At 36.7% G+C, this 13,447-nt stretch overlaps 1 protein-coding gene across 1 annotated transcript in view; it reads right to left on the bottom strand.

The window, feature by feature from the left end:
* Window positions 1-13,447, bottom strand: part of LOC132561385 (TBC1 domain family member 2B-like) — a 35,950-nt gene that overhangs the window by 19,782 nt on the left and 2,721 nt on the right. The window contains exons 2-7 of the mRNA XM_060226109.1: window positions 8,967-9,111; window positions 6,943-7,153; window positions 5,160-5,389; window positions 4,230-4,357; window positions 1,676-1,807; window positions 146-389 (exon numbers count right to left, since the gene is read on the bottom strand). Of these exons, the coding sequence (XP_060082092.1) occupies window positions 146-389; window positions 1,676-1,807; window positions 4,230-4,357; window positions 5,160-5,389; window positions 6,943-7,153; window positions 8,967-9,111 (1,090 nt within the window). The remainder of the gene's footprint in view (window positions 1-145; window positions 390-1,675; window positions 1,808-4,229; window positions 4,358-5,159; window positions 5,390-6,942; window positions 7,154-8,966; window positions 9,112-13,447) is intronic.

Below are 13,447 nucleotides of genomic sequence, written 5' to 3'. Positions count from 1 at the left end.
TTATCAAATATGAAAAGTCACTTCCTTTTAGAGATGTTACTGTGTGATACTGGTAACACCTACCAGTCTATCATAAGTGATTCCTTTTCAAACCAAAGCTTCTGTAGCATATTGTAAGGTGCGTATTTTGCTGTCCTAAGATTACCTTGAGTCTCTGTATTTCTCTTGTATCAATCGCAGGAATTGGCGTGGAGTTGGAAATGAGTGAATCGGTAGGTGGTATAGAAGGAGATATGTCTACATAACCATTAGCCTTCCCGTCAGCCACCACTTTCTCTGCCTCTGTCAGGTTATTCGTTAATTTGATGATGGTTTCATCTTTAGCGGCCAACATATCTTCAAACATCTTTAACTGATCTTGGATACTGCATAATTCTCCCGATTTTGTCCTGTATAATAAATAAGCACCTTCCCTTATTAGATCTCACTACACACCTTACAATAACAAAGCCAAGTGGTCTTACCATCTCACAACACATATTTATTGAACATTGTAGTGTGAGGATGAAGGTATGTATGTATCTTACCAACATGTAGAAATAAATTACACCTCAATGCATTCATGGAAATATACTGTGATAATCTCGAATTACATAAATGTTTGGTAATAAACCTATCTTTATCTACATTTTTGTTCAATAGTAATACTACGATACCAATACATATATCCCGGTCAATACAAGTTTATTGTCCTGTAACAATCCCACCAGAGGTAATGCAGGCCACTGGGCTAATTTTCCTGTAACAATCCCACCACAGTTAATGTAGGCCCCTGGGCTAATTTTCCTGTAACAATCCCACCAGAGGTAATGTAGGCCCCTGGGCTAATTTTCCTGTAACAATCCCACCACAGTTAATGTAGGCCCCTGGGCTAATTTTCCTGTAACAATCCCACCACAGTTAATGTAGGCCCCTGGGCTAAGGTAATGCAGGCCCCTGGGCTAATTTTTCCTGTAACAATCCCACCACAGTTAATGTAGGCCCCTGGGCTAATTTTCCTGTAACAATCCCACCACAGTTAATGTAGGCCCCTGGGCTAATTTTCCTGTAACAATCCCACCACAGTTAATGTAGGCCCCTGGGCTAATTTTCCTGTAACAATCCCACCAGAGGTAATGCAGGCCCCTGGGCTATTTTTCCTGTAACAATCCCACCACAGTTAATGTAGGCTCCTGGGCTAATTTTCCTGTAACAATCCCACCAGAGGTAATGTAGGCTCCTGGGCTAATTTTCCTGTAACAATCCCACCAGAGGTAATGTAGGCTCCTGGGCTAATTTTCCTGTAACAATCCCACCAGAGGTAATGTAGGCCCCTGGGCTAATTTTCCTGTAACAATCCCACCACATTTAATGTAGGCCCCTGGGCTAATTTTCCTGTAACAATCCCACCAGAGGTAATGTAGGCCCCTGAGCTAATTTTCCTGTAACAATCCCACCAGAGGTAATGTAGGCCCCTGGGCTTATTGCAAGATATATACTGTACAATAAAGTAATTGACTCAAGTTTATAAATAACGTATCTCAGTTTATTATTTATACAGGTTCTGTATTCAAACTTATTATACAATTAATGCATCAAATCTTACGTATCAACACCTTTATAGTTTAATCTGGTGAAAGAACAGTTCATAATTAATAAAGATAATTCATTTTAATTTCTTGACTGATGTTTTAACCTGAATTGCTGTGCCAATAACTCCTTCTCTTCCTTCATAGACGCCAGGCCAAACTTGAGTTCAACAATATGCTTGTCTCGTTCTTTAAGCATTCCCTCAAATCCCTCTCTGTCTTGTGTACTCATCTGGAACCTGCACAATCAGAACAACAAGACCAATATCAAGGAAGGGCCTTTAAGTTATCGCACAGATGGTTTGACTATTCTTAAATATTGATATTGAAATAATTATCTTGTAAGTTTAAACTCTATGAACTTGTACAAAGTTGAATATCTTATCAACAGAAATGACATTTCATAATAACTTGAAAAAAATTAAACACAACATAAACAAATCATGTCCATGGCTTATTATGATGTTTCAAAGAGATGGGTTTAATATACAATCAAGTAAAAATGGTCCTCTCTGTAATTGATTGTGTTCATCAACAGTTCTATGTTTCTCAATACATTCCAGGTAGATGTCTTATGTCATACATGTCATGCATTACTGCATTCTCATCATGTCTATACAGTCCACAATTATCTGTTTATAATCGTTATGATATCTTGTCTATACAGTCCACAATTATCTGTTTATAATCGTTATGATATCTTGTCTATACAGTCCACAATTATCTGTTTATAATCGTTATGATATCTTGTCTATACAGTCCACAATTATCTGTTTATAATCGTTATGATATTTTGTCTATACAGTCCACAATTATCTGTTTATAATCGTTATGATATCTTGTCTATACAGTCCACAGTCAGAGCAGAATCAAAACAAGGTCTTGTGTATAAAAGACGTCCAATAATGAAAGGTATTGTGGAGATTGGCATAAAATCACCAATTTTCCACATTTGAAGTCCCATAACCTTTATAGATATGAAAAGACACCAATGGTTATTTAATTAGTGTGATGTCTCGTGTACATAAACCCACATACCAAATTTGATGAAGATCCAATTGCAAATACATAGTGTGCAGAATGTAATACAATGGTATATTTTCAACATAAAGATATGGTAGGACTGCTGAGTGGGTGTGTGGGCTGGTTAGTAAGTAGTTGACTGGGTGGTAGGACCACTGATTGGGTGTGTGGGTTGGTCAGTAAGTAGTTGACTGGGTGGTAGGACCGCTGAGTGGTGTGTGGGCTGGTCAGTAAGTAGTTGACTGGGTGGTAGGACCGCTGAGTGGGTGTGTGGGCTGGTCAGTAAGTAGTTGACTGGGTGGTAGGACCACTGAGTGGGTGTGTGGGTTAGTTAGTAAGTAGTTGACTGGGTAGTAGGACCACTGAGTGGGTTTGTGGGTTGGTTAGTAAGTAGTTGACTGGGTGGTAGGACCGCTGAGTGGGTGTGTGGGCTGGTCAGTAAGTAGTTGACTGGGTGGTAGGACCGCTGAGTGGGTGTGTGGGTTGGTTAGTAAGTAGTTGACTGGGTGGTAGAACCACTGAGTGGGTGTGTGGGCTGGTTAGTAAGTAGTTGATTGGGTGGTAGGACCACTGAGTGGGTGTGTGGGTTGGTTAGTAAGTAGTTGACTGGGTGGTAGGACCGCTGAGTGGGTATGTGGGCTGGTTAGTAAGTAGTTGACTGGGTGGTAGGACCACTGAGTGGGTGTGTGGGTTGGTTAGTAAGTAGTTGACTGGGTGGTAGGACTGCTGAGTGGGTGTGTGGGCTGGTCAGTAAGTAGTTGACTGGGTGGTAGGACTGCTGAGTGGGTGTGTGGGCTGGTCAGTAAGTAGTTGACTGGGTGGTAGGACTGCTGAGTGGGTGTGTGGGCTGGTCAGTAAGTAGTTGACTGGGTGGTAGGACTGCTGAGTGGGGGTGTGGGCTGGTCAGTGAGTAGTTGACTGGGTGGTAGGACTGCTGAGTGGGTGTGTGGGCTGGTCAGTAAGTAGTTGACTGGGTGGTAGGACCGTTGAGTGGGTGTGTGGGTTGGTTAGTAAGTAGTTGACTGGGTAGTAGGACCACTGAGTGGGTGTGTGGGTTAGTTAGTAAGTAGTTGACTGGGTGGTAGGACCGCTGAGTGGGTGTGTGGGCTGGTCAGTAAGTAGTTGACTGGATGGTAGGACTGCTGAGTGGGTGTGTGGGCTTGTTAGTAAGTAGTTGACTGGGTGGTAGGACCACTGAGTGGGTGTGTGGGTTGGTAAGTGAGTAGTTGGGTTGGTGGTAGAACCCTTGAGTGGGTATGTGGGTCGGTGACTGAATAGTTGGGTGGGTGGTAGAACCCTTGAGTGGGTGTGTGGGTCGGTGAGTGAGTAGTTGGGTTTGTGGTAGAACCCTTGAGTGGGTGTGTGGGTTGGTGAGTGAGTAGTTGGGTCGGTTGTAGGAACCTTGAGTGGGTGTGTTGGTTGGTGAGTGAGTAGTTGGGTTGTTGGTAGAACCCTTGAGTGGGTGTGTGGGTTAGTGAGTGAGTAGTTGGGTGGGTGGTAGGACCCATGAGTGGGTGTGTGGGTCGGTGAGTGAGTAGTTGGGTGGGTGGTAGGACCCATGAGTGGGTGTGTGGACTGTTTAGGATTGTTTGGCGAGTGTGTAGTTTGGGGACAAACAAGTTTCAAAATTTATTTCACCTTGTCTCCATTTCCTTAGTAAGTGAATCCAACTCTTTCTGAAGCAGACGGACGATCTCCCTGTTTGCCTGTAGTTCCTCATCTGTAGCTTGCTGGTCCTGTTGGGCATTTGTCAGTTGTTTCTGGAGCTGGGGTGTATCAATACCAATAGTTTAACAACACACAATCAATATACATCATTATTTCAATGAAGCAGATTAAAGATCAATATTTAATTTAAATTTCACAAACCACAGTAAAGATAAATGTTTATTATAAACATTGCTGCTGTTGAGTGTTGCTACCAGGAATCAAACCCAGTCTCGTAGGACAATCAACTGGCTCTACCATCGGAGCCAAAGAAGTAACAGTCACCTTATTTAACACTATGTAGCAGCCACACCAACCTACTTCTTTTACACCACTCTGCTTTTCTTGAGATTTCCACCTGAGACTCTAAATATTGATACCTGTGGTATTTTGTCAGACTCCATTGTGAAAAAAGGAAAAATACACACCCCTGTCAACAGCCCTAGCCTGGATTGGAACTCCCATCTCAGGCATGATAATTGTCTAGCTTTACCAACTGAGCCACAAAAGCATGCTCAGTCAGCTGAGAGACAGAGATTGTATTTAATACTATGTAAAAGTCACACTGATCCATCAGCTGAGTGACAGAGACAGTTCTTAACACTATATACAAGCCACACCGACCTGTCAGCTGAGTGACAGAGACCGTATTTAATACTATATACAAGTCACACCGACCTGTCAGCTGAGTGAGAGACAGTATCTAACACTATGTACAAGTCACACCGACCCGTCAGCTGAGTGACAGAGAAAGTATTTAACACTATATACAAGTCACACTGACCTGTCAGCTGAGTGAGAGACAGTATCTAACACTATATACAAGTCACACTGACATGCTACATTACCATTGGTACATACCAGCTTACACCTGTTACAGACACTAGGTGGTGCTTCCTCATCGCTTATTACAGACTTCCTGGCCAACACCTTTCCAAATGCTGACTTAAACTTGCCAACTTTACCCCCCGGTTTGACTGATGATATGGAGGCATGTCTGAGGGTTGGGGTAGAACCATCTGGGCTCACAATATCCTCTTGGCTTGGTGACGGTGAAGCACTCTCAGACAATTGTCTAGGTACTGTGCTGTCTGTGAAACAATTAGCAAACTGAAAATCAATTTTCAATCAATTTTTGTTTGTTTTTTCATTGAAAATTGAGGTCAATCCTATGGCTTTTTCAGTAAAAGTACAAGGTTAGTCTGTCTCAAGTATTCAAATATTGTACCAACAGCAACAGAACATATTTATTAAAATAAATTAAACTGATGACCAACAATATTAAATCAGGCAAAATAAAAGTTTAAAGAACTTAGACATGCCTCTTAGAATACACAGGAATTAAATTGAAATACATTGTTAGATATTGAGGTTAGAAGTAAACTGAGCAGCATTAAAGTAAAGTAAAGACATGTGTTCTAACTTCACTGATACTGCGAGGACAGATAAATATTTAAACAATTAGATGTAAGACACATGTTCTGACTTTACTGACACCATGAGGACAGATAAATATTTAAACAATAATATGGAAGACATGTGTTCTAATTTTACTGACAATGTGAGGACAGATAAATATTCTAACAAAAAGATGTAAGACATGTGTTCTGACTTTACTGACACAATGAGGACAGATAAATATTTAGACAATAAGATGTAAGACATGTGTTCTAACTTTACTGACACCATGAGGACAGATAAATATTTAGACAATAAGATGTAAGACATGTGTTCTAACTTTACTGATACTGTGAGGACAGATAAATATTTAAACAATAATATGGAAGACATGTGTTCTAACTTCACTGATACTGTGAGGACAGATAAATATTTAGACAATAATATGTAAGACATGTGTTCTAACTTTACTGACACCATGAGGACAGATAAATATTTAGACAATAAGATGTAAGACATGTGTTCTAACTTTACTGACACCATGAGGACAGATAAATATTTAAACAATAATATGTAAGACATGTGTTCTAACTTTACTGACACCATGAGGACAGATAAATATTTAGACAATAAGATGTAAGACATGTGTTCTAACTTTACTGACACCATGAGGACAGATAAATATTTAGACAATAAGATGTAAGACATGTGTTCTAACTTTACTGACACCATGAGGACAGATAAATATTTAAACAATAATATGTGTTCTAAGACTATAAAATCAGAAACCAACAAATGTCTGTAAATCATGAATACCCCTGAACACTGTAATACAAACTCCACTGACGCAATGTCATAGTTGACTTTTGCGTGACATTTAGAAACAAAATAAACCGGTAGGTGATATTTATTTGGATAAGATGGATTTCATGGTACGGAACAAAACTATTCTGCAGACGTAGAAGTCAATTATATGCATGTGATGAACACCGCCCTTTAAATACTTTTTTTGTTATGAAATGATAACAGATGTTACCAAGGTTATGAAAAGATAACAAACCTTACTTATGTAATGTTATAGAATGATATTTCTAGCCAAAAGAAATGCTTAGTTGTTCAGTGACAGTTCAAGCAGCAATGGTGTGGCGTGTTTTCAAGTATACATTACGTGAATTTGAAGATGTGCCATGGGTGTGAGACGGGAAAACGTTGCAGACACACAGATAAAAGTTGTATCTCTACAAACCTATTTGTCCTTTAATGTTAGAGAAAGCATTCTGAAGTTCAGACTTGAGGTTAGTAAATGACCAGAGAGAATTAGTGGTAGTACCCTCTGGTGGTCCGAGAAGCAGACTGGTTGGTGCTTTTATCAAAGGGAAGTCACTGTGGCTGGTCTCTACGTCCATGTCAACTTCATCCTTCTTGGAAACAAGCCCACTGATATTCCCCTGTGTTCTCTATAAATATTTGAAACATCCTTTTAAAAACAAGATTTACATACATATACCACACTATATGATATGAAAATCCAATCATAAAATTGTTTACAGGGCTATTTTGGCAGACAGAATGTTTATTTGTCAATACTGACCATGTGACATTATCCATAAACATTGTAACATCATCATAACAATACAGACACCATAAAACCAGAATTACATATAATGTATGCACTTTTTCTGACAGTTCTCCCAGACTGAACAGAAGGTTGAATCAGAAAGCATGTGTTTCCTTTAGAAATCCTGAAAGAGACGATGATTTTCTCTAACAAGTTACATTTTGAGTTATATCACAACCTTACCATGTTTTTCACAAGTTTTTTTCCTGTAACATATAGTATAGATACATATTGTTTTAAGGACTTACGTATGTTGGAATTCAGAAACTTTACAGCATGTTTGACTCAAATGTTTCTTGTTTTTATTTCCTACATGAACCTCCTCTACAAGTTACACTCAATCAATGAGACTTTTTACACACCAAAATGTCGGCATTATCAAGCAGTTTGACATATATCAAGGGAGTGTGCAGCTTTATGAAAAAATATTTCACCTAGAACAGAAGTTTGGCCTTTGAAATATGTTGGCAATATATGACCATGTGACACGCATTTATAGTGGTATTGCTGTGTATAATTATGTATGACGTTAACATGGCAATATTGTATACAGTTGGGATTTTGTATCCTGGGTATTCATAGAAATATTGTATGACATTTGGATTTTTTATCATGGGTATTCATAGAAATATTGTATGACATTTGAGTTTTTTATCCTGGGTAACCATAGAAATATTGTATGATATTTGAGATTTTTATCCTGGGTAACCATAGAAATATTGTATGACATTTGATATCCTGGGTAACCATAGAAATATTGTTTGACATTTGAGTTTTTTATCCGGGGTAACCATAGAAATATTGTATGACATCTGGATTTTTTTATCATGGGTATTCATAGAAATATTGTATGACATTTGATATCCTGGGTAACCATAGAAATATTGTTTGACATTTGAGTTTTTTATCCGGGGTAACCATAGAAATATTGTATGACATTTGATATCCTGGGTAACCATAGAAATATTGTTTGACATTTGAGTTTTTTATCCGGGGTAACCATAGAAATATTGTATGACATTTGGATCTTGTATCAAGGTTATCCAATAGACAAAGAGCAGCTATTATATGTTCTTCACCAACCCCACCCCACCCCCACCCCCTCTCTCCCCTCTTCACCACCGAAACCAGTAAATTTCCAATACAAATTTTCCTGTGTAAACTTATAACCAGAGGTTTGTAACAACTCATCAGTATGACTCAAATCACTTACAAACATTTTAAAGTGTCACCACACGTACACTATAGATATAAATGTATCTAACACAAGTGATTGAGGTTAAATATTCAGATTCACAGATTATAAAACTAAGTGGTTGTGTATACAAGTACTCAGTAATATGTCTTCCCTTGACTTACAGCCAAGCTTCCCTGAACAAAATATGACTTATTTATTTCAAAATAAACAAAAAATGTTTAAAAAATAAAATCAATATTCCAACTCACTCTAGATCACACAAATTATAAATGCTGAATTGAAATATCAGTGTTTAAGAACCTGATAGATCTTATCATTAATATATATCATTAATCATTATAGTGACAGAGCACTTGATGCAACTTTTAATTTTATACTTTGAAACAGGATCTTAATTACAATAATTCTAGATATTGTTTCCTTTCATTCTATTACAATAAAATTAATTGCTCACCCTGAAATTCCACTGACCAAGTCTGTCTCGCGAGAGTGAGTTCCTTGCCATGTTAAATATTCTACGACGTTTCTGTAGTTCTTGTAACCAGAACATCATCGAATGTCGATCAGATGCATCCAACAGGTGTTCTTTCCCTCCAGACCTGGTTAATTGAAATGTTTGTAGAAACATGTATTATATGTAAAGGTTTTCAAACCCCTCGCCTCAAAGAAAATCTTCAAACCTTATTCATTATTAATCAGCAATATTTTGACCATGAAACTGCCAATATCAAAAAAGTTTCCAGATAACTTTCATTTTTCACAAAAGAGGAAGTGCTTGAACTTAAATGACTTTAAATTTTCCACAAGCAGAAAACAGAATGTGCAAATACATTGGGAATTATGACTAACTTTGATATAATCTGGTGAGTTATTTTGTAAATACTATCCTAAATGTTGGGAGAGATACATCATACTTCATTCCCAATACCAAAACCTCTGCATTCATCTAAACTTTATCAATAATTGTCTTGATATTAAGGGTGGGAAGCAGGTGCTTTTTTGCCTTAATTAAATGTCATTAGCTTTTAAATCAAGTTCATACATGTGGTCATTATTAGTTTTGGTTTTTCTAAAGCCTTGTTATTGATAAAGGATGTACGGGTACCTGGTTTACAAAACACACTGGTGCTCTACAAGTAAGATGGTCATACCTCAGAATCACCATGTTTATAACGGAAAATATCTGTACAGAAAATCATTAACACTGGAAACATATTACTGAATTGTTGTGACAAAAACAAAATATGCACACAGAAACCTACTTATATATAAATTTTGCTTATCTAAGGTTGATGAAATCTGGACACAAAGATAAATAAAAAGAAAATGAGAAGAACAGACAAAACTGAATTGTAGATGTCTGATATTGTATATATTTGTGTCTCCATTATCCTACAGACAAAACTGAATTGTAGATGTCTGATATTGTATATATTTGTGTCTCCATTATCCTACAGACAAAACTGAATTTTAGATGTCTGATATTGTATATATTTGTGACTCCATTATCCTACAGGCAAAACTGAATTTTAGATGTCTGATATTGTATATATTTGTGACTCCATTATCCTACAGACAAAACTGAATTTTAGATGTCTGATATTGTATATATTTGTGTCTCCATTATCCTTCCCCTATCCATTATCAGTAGGCCATTACCTGTAACATGTTATTAATGACATGTATTAGCAGTTTTATCATCAACATTGGTACTTGAAGTGTCATGTCACTTGTTTTATAATCTCGTAGATTTTGACACCTCAGTAATCGTTATGTAAGGTTTATACGTGATAAAGCTGTTATCAAAGTCTTCCTGTCTATCTATTTCTTGTTTCTTTGTTACCTTCAGTGTCTGTGGGTTTTTTGGGGACATTGTTAACAAGGAAGCTAGCAATTACATCTTTATTTTCTGTAAACCTGTATTGTGTGTAACACGTACAGACACAAGGAAGTATGTACAGATATTCAGATTTGTCTCTCGGGATTATATATCACAAACAGCTACAGAACAACATTCTGAAATAGGAGCAGTCATATCATTTTATTTAAAAAATAAATCATTTGAATAGCAAAAAGCAAATTTTCATAGTTTCACATGTACAATCATCAATGTTACTTCATGTAGCTCGCCATCAGAGTTCCTAATCGGTCCCTCTTTAAAGAACAAGGCCAAGGTCAAGGTAGTAGTTACAAAGTGAAGGTTACAACTAGACAGTCTTTATTTTATCATGATGAGAAAGTAAGACAATTCATGCATGTGGATCTGGATATTCTTCTCAAAATTATTTTATTATATCACCTGAACTTTGGTAAGTATTCCTCACAACGTCTCTCAAATACGGTTGAAAGACAAGGTCATATGTTCAAGGCAAAGGCACAGAATCTTTACACTATGAAAAGAAACTTATTCAAACATTCTTGGCAATTTGTTTTTTAAAATTAGGTCTTGAACTCCATATAAGTTTTCTGATCATTAAGGTATCAGTCCAAGGCCACTTGAAGGTCATTGTTTGAAATATTGAACCTGTTATCTTAAACCAACATGAACGATCATGTCCTATACACAGTTTACACGAGGTCAAATTCATTTATCTATAACTGTATAGCCTTCATAACAGGGTGTCACTCCACAGTTGATATATTTACAGAGTGTATCTGTGCAACTTCAAAGACATATGTTCTGAAGAGGGCTTTCATCGAACATTGCTGACAAAAGTAGCTGGCAGCGTTGAACTGTTTGTTTCATTGGTTGTTATATTAGTGGTTATTTTCAATCTCCAACTAGATGTCGTGATACATGGCATAGGGAAAACCCGGTTTTGAGAACATTTTACGGTCACATGACCAGAGCTCACAGTAATTCAAACAATAAATGATTCATAGAAAGATAAAAATGTTGATATCTTGATACGACCAAATGGCTATTCAATCTACAATCACTACAATGAATCATGTACGCTGAACGAATCGTTTGGGAAACCTGATTTACAGGAGAAACAGTTATGGAAGCAAGCAAAACAAGAAAAGACAACAGAATCCTTTGGGGGAATTCACACACAAAGTATGGGGCCCATCCGAGAACATAAAGGTCATAAAGATATGGCCCTCCATAAACCAGACTGATTAACAGACCAGTAAAATGAAGTGTCTTCCAGCTACCGAAAAAAACAAAAAAAAACAAATTTTGATTGATAATTTTAAATGGAAGTACAGGGCTTATGTCCATTTATCCTAGATAAGAATTAGTGTGCTGATATCAAAGTTTCATCATTTGTATTAAAATGTTTATGAGTAAATTGATAACAAAATTAACTAAGAAGAATGACAAGAGTTTTGATAAAAGTATTGGTACAACAGAAAATCCAGTTTTTTTGTGTGTGTGCTTATTCCTTTAATCCAATACCTGGGCTTTTGTTTCCAGCGATAATTCCACCAGGCGAGGAAAACTAACTCCACTAACAGACAGAAACGTAATTGTTGATGATGACATGTGTTCTAAATTCAAACAAGTAATAAGTAGTCACAGAATTCCACATTATTTGGTACAAGCCCTCCTCGATACATTTTCAACTAAAGACTAATGTAAATAGGAAATGAACATATGTCTATGGTTAGTGGTTGTTTTCTGAAGAGAATCGCTTTTGAAGGGTTTGTCTGTCATCAATCTGTCATCATTTTGCATATGTTCCACAACACTTGCTACAATATTTGTAAGTTACGTCACGCGATATCCGTAGGTTTATTGTTAAATGGGTGATCTTTATCTAACTTTCTTGAATGGAGAAATCCAAAACAGCAGAGAATACATGTTTACAAAATAGCAATGTGAATGTATGGTTTATCACTGGATATCAGTATAACATATAAGTAACCAACTAGTTTATCCACTACATTGGCCTGATAACACATAAGAAAACAAGACAAAAGGATGTGATATTCACACTGATATAAGCTGTATACACTAACAATGTTATTAGATACAAACTAGATACTTATTTAACAAAGTCTATACATCTCTGAACCAACCTAACTAATAATTATAAAATTAAGGTAAATTTTGAAGTGTTCTGGGTCAGCTTCAAGATAACTTGCATGCGTTGGCATGCATAATCATTTAGGTTTTCATTCTTCTGAAATCATACATGTTTAAAAGTCAAATTTCAGACAGTTGTTTGAAGTAGAAGAATTTCTTTATTACACCTCTGTTTACATGCTAAATTATGATTTACTAAGAGTCAGTACAGCTCACCTTGATGTCATCAATTGAAAATCACACATAAATTAGCATGTCAAAAAGGTCAATCACACATAAATTAGCATGTCAAAAAGGTCAATCACACATAAATTAGCATGTCAAAAAGGTCAATCACATGTAAATTAGCATGTCAAAAAGGTCAATCACACATAAATTAGCATGTCAAAAAGGTCAATCACACGTAAATTAGCATGTCAAAAAGGTCAATCACACATAAATTAGCATGTCAAAAAGGTCAATCACACATAAATTAGCATGTCAAAAAGGTCAATCACACATAAATTAGCATGTCAAAAAGGTCAATCACACGTAAATCAGCATGTCAAAAAGGTCAATCACACGTAAATTAGCATGTCAAAAAGGTCAATCACACGTAAATTAGCATGTCAAAAAGGTCAATCACACATAAATTAGCATGTCAAAAAGGTCAATCACACATAAATTAGCATGTCAAAAAGGTCAATCACACATAAATTAGCATGTCAAAAAGGTCAATCACACGTAAATTAGCATGTCAAAAAGGTCAATCACACATAAATTAGCATGTCAAAAAGGTCAATCACACATAAATTAGCATGTCAAAAAGGTCAATCACACATAAATTAGCATGTCAAAAAGGTCAATCACTGGCAAAAAGTTGAAAACTTTGAAACAAAGTTTTAGATCTAAAAACCAACAAG

Source organism: Ylistrum balloti, unplaced genomic scaffold, assembly GCF_031769215.1.
Source record: "Ylistrum balloti isolate Yb309-2 unplaced genomic scaffold, AGI_CSIRO_Ybal_v1 Utg371196, whole genome shotgun sequence".
In the NCBI taxonomy this organism is placed as follows: domain Eukaryota; kingdom Metazoa; phylum Mollusca; class Bivalvia; order Pectinida; family Pectinidae; genus Ylistrum; species Ylistrum balloti.
Note: the sequence above shows the minus strand (reverse complement) of the source record. Positions and strands in the feature narration are given on the sequence as shown.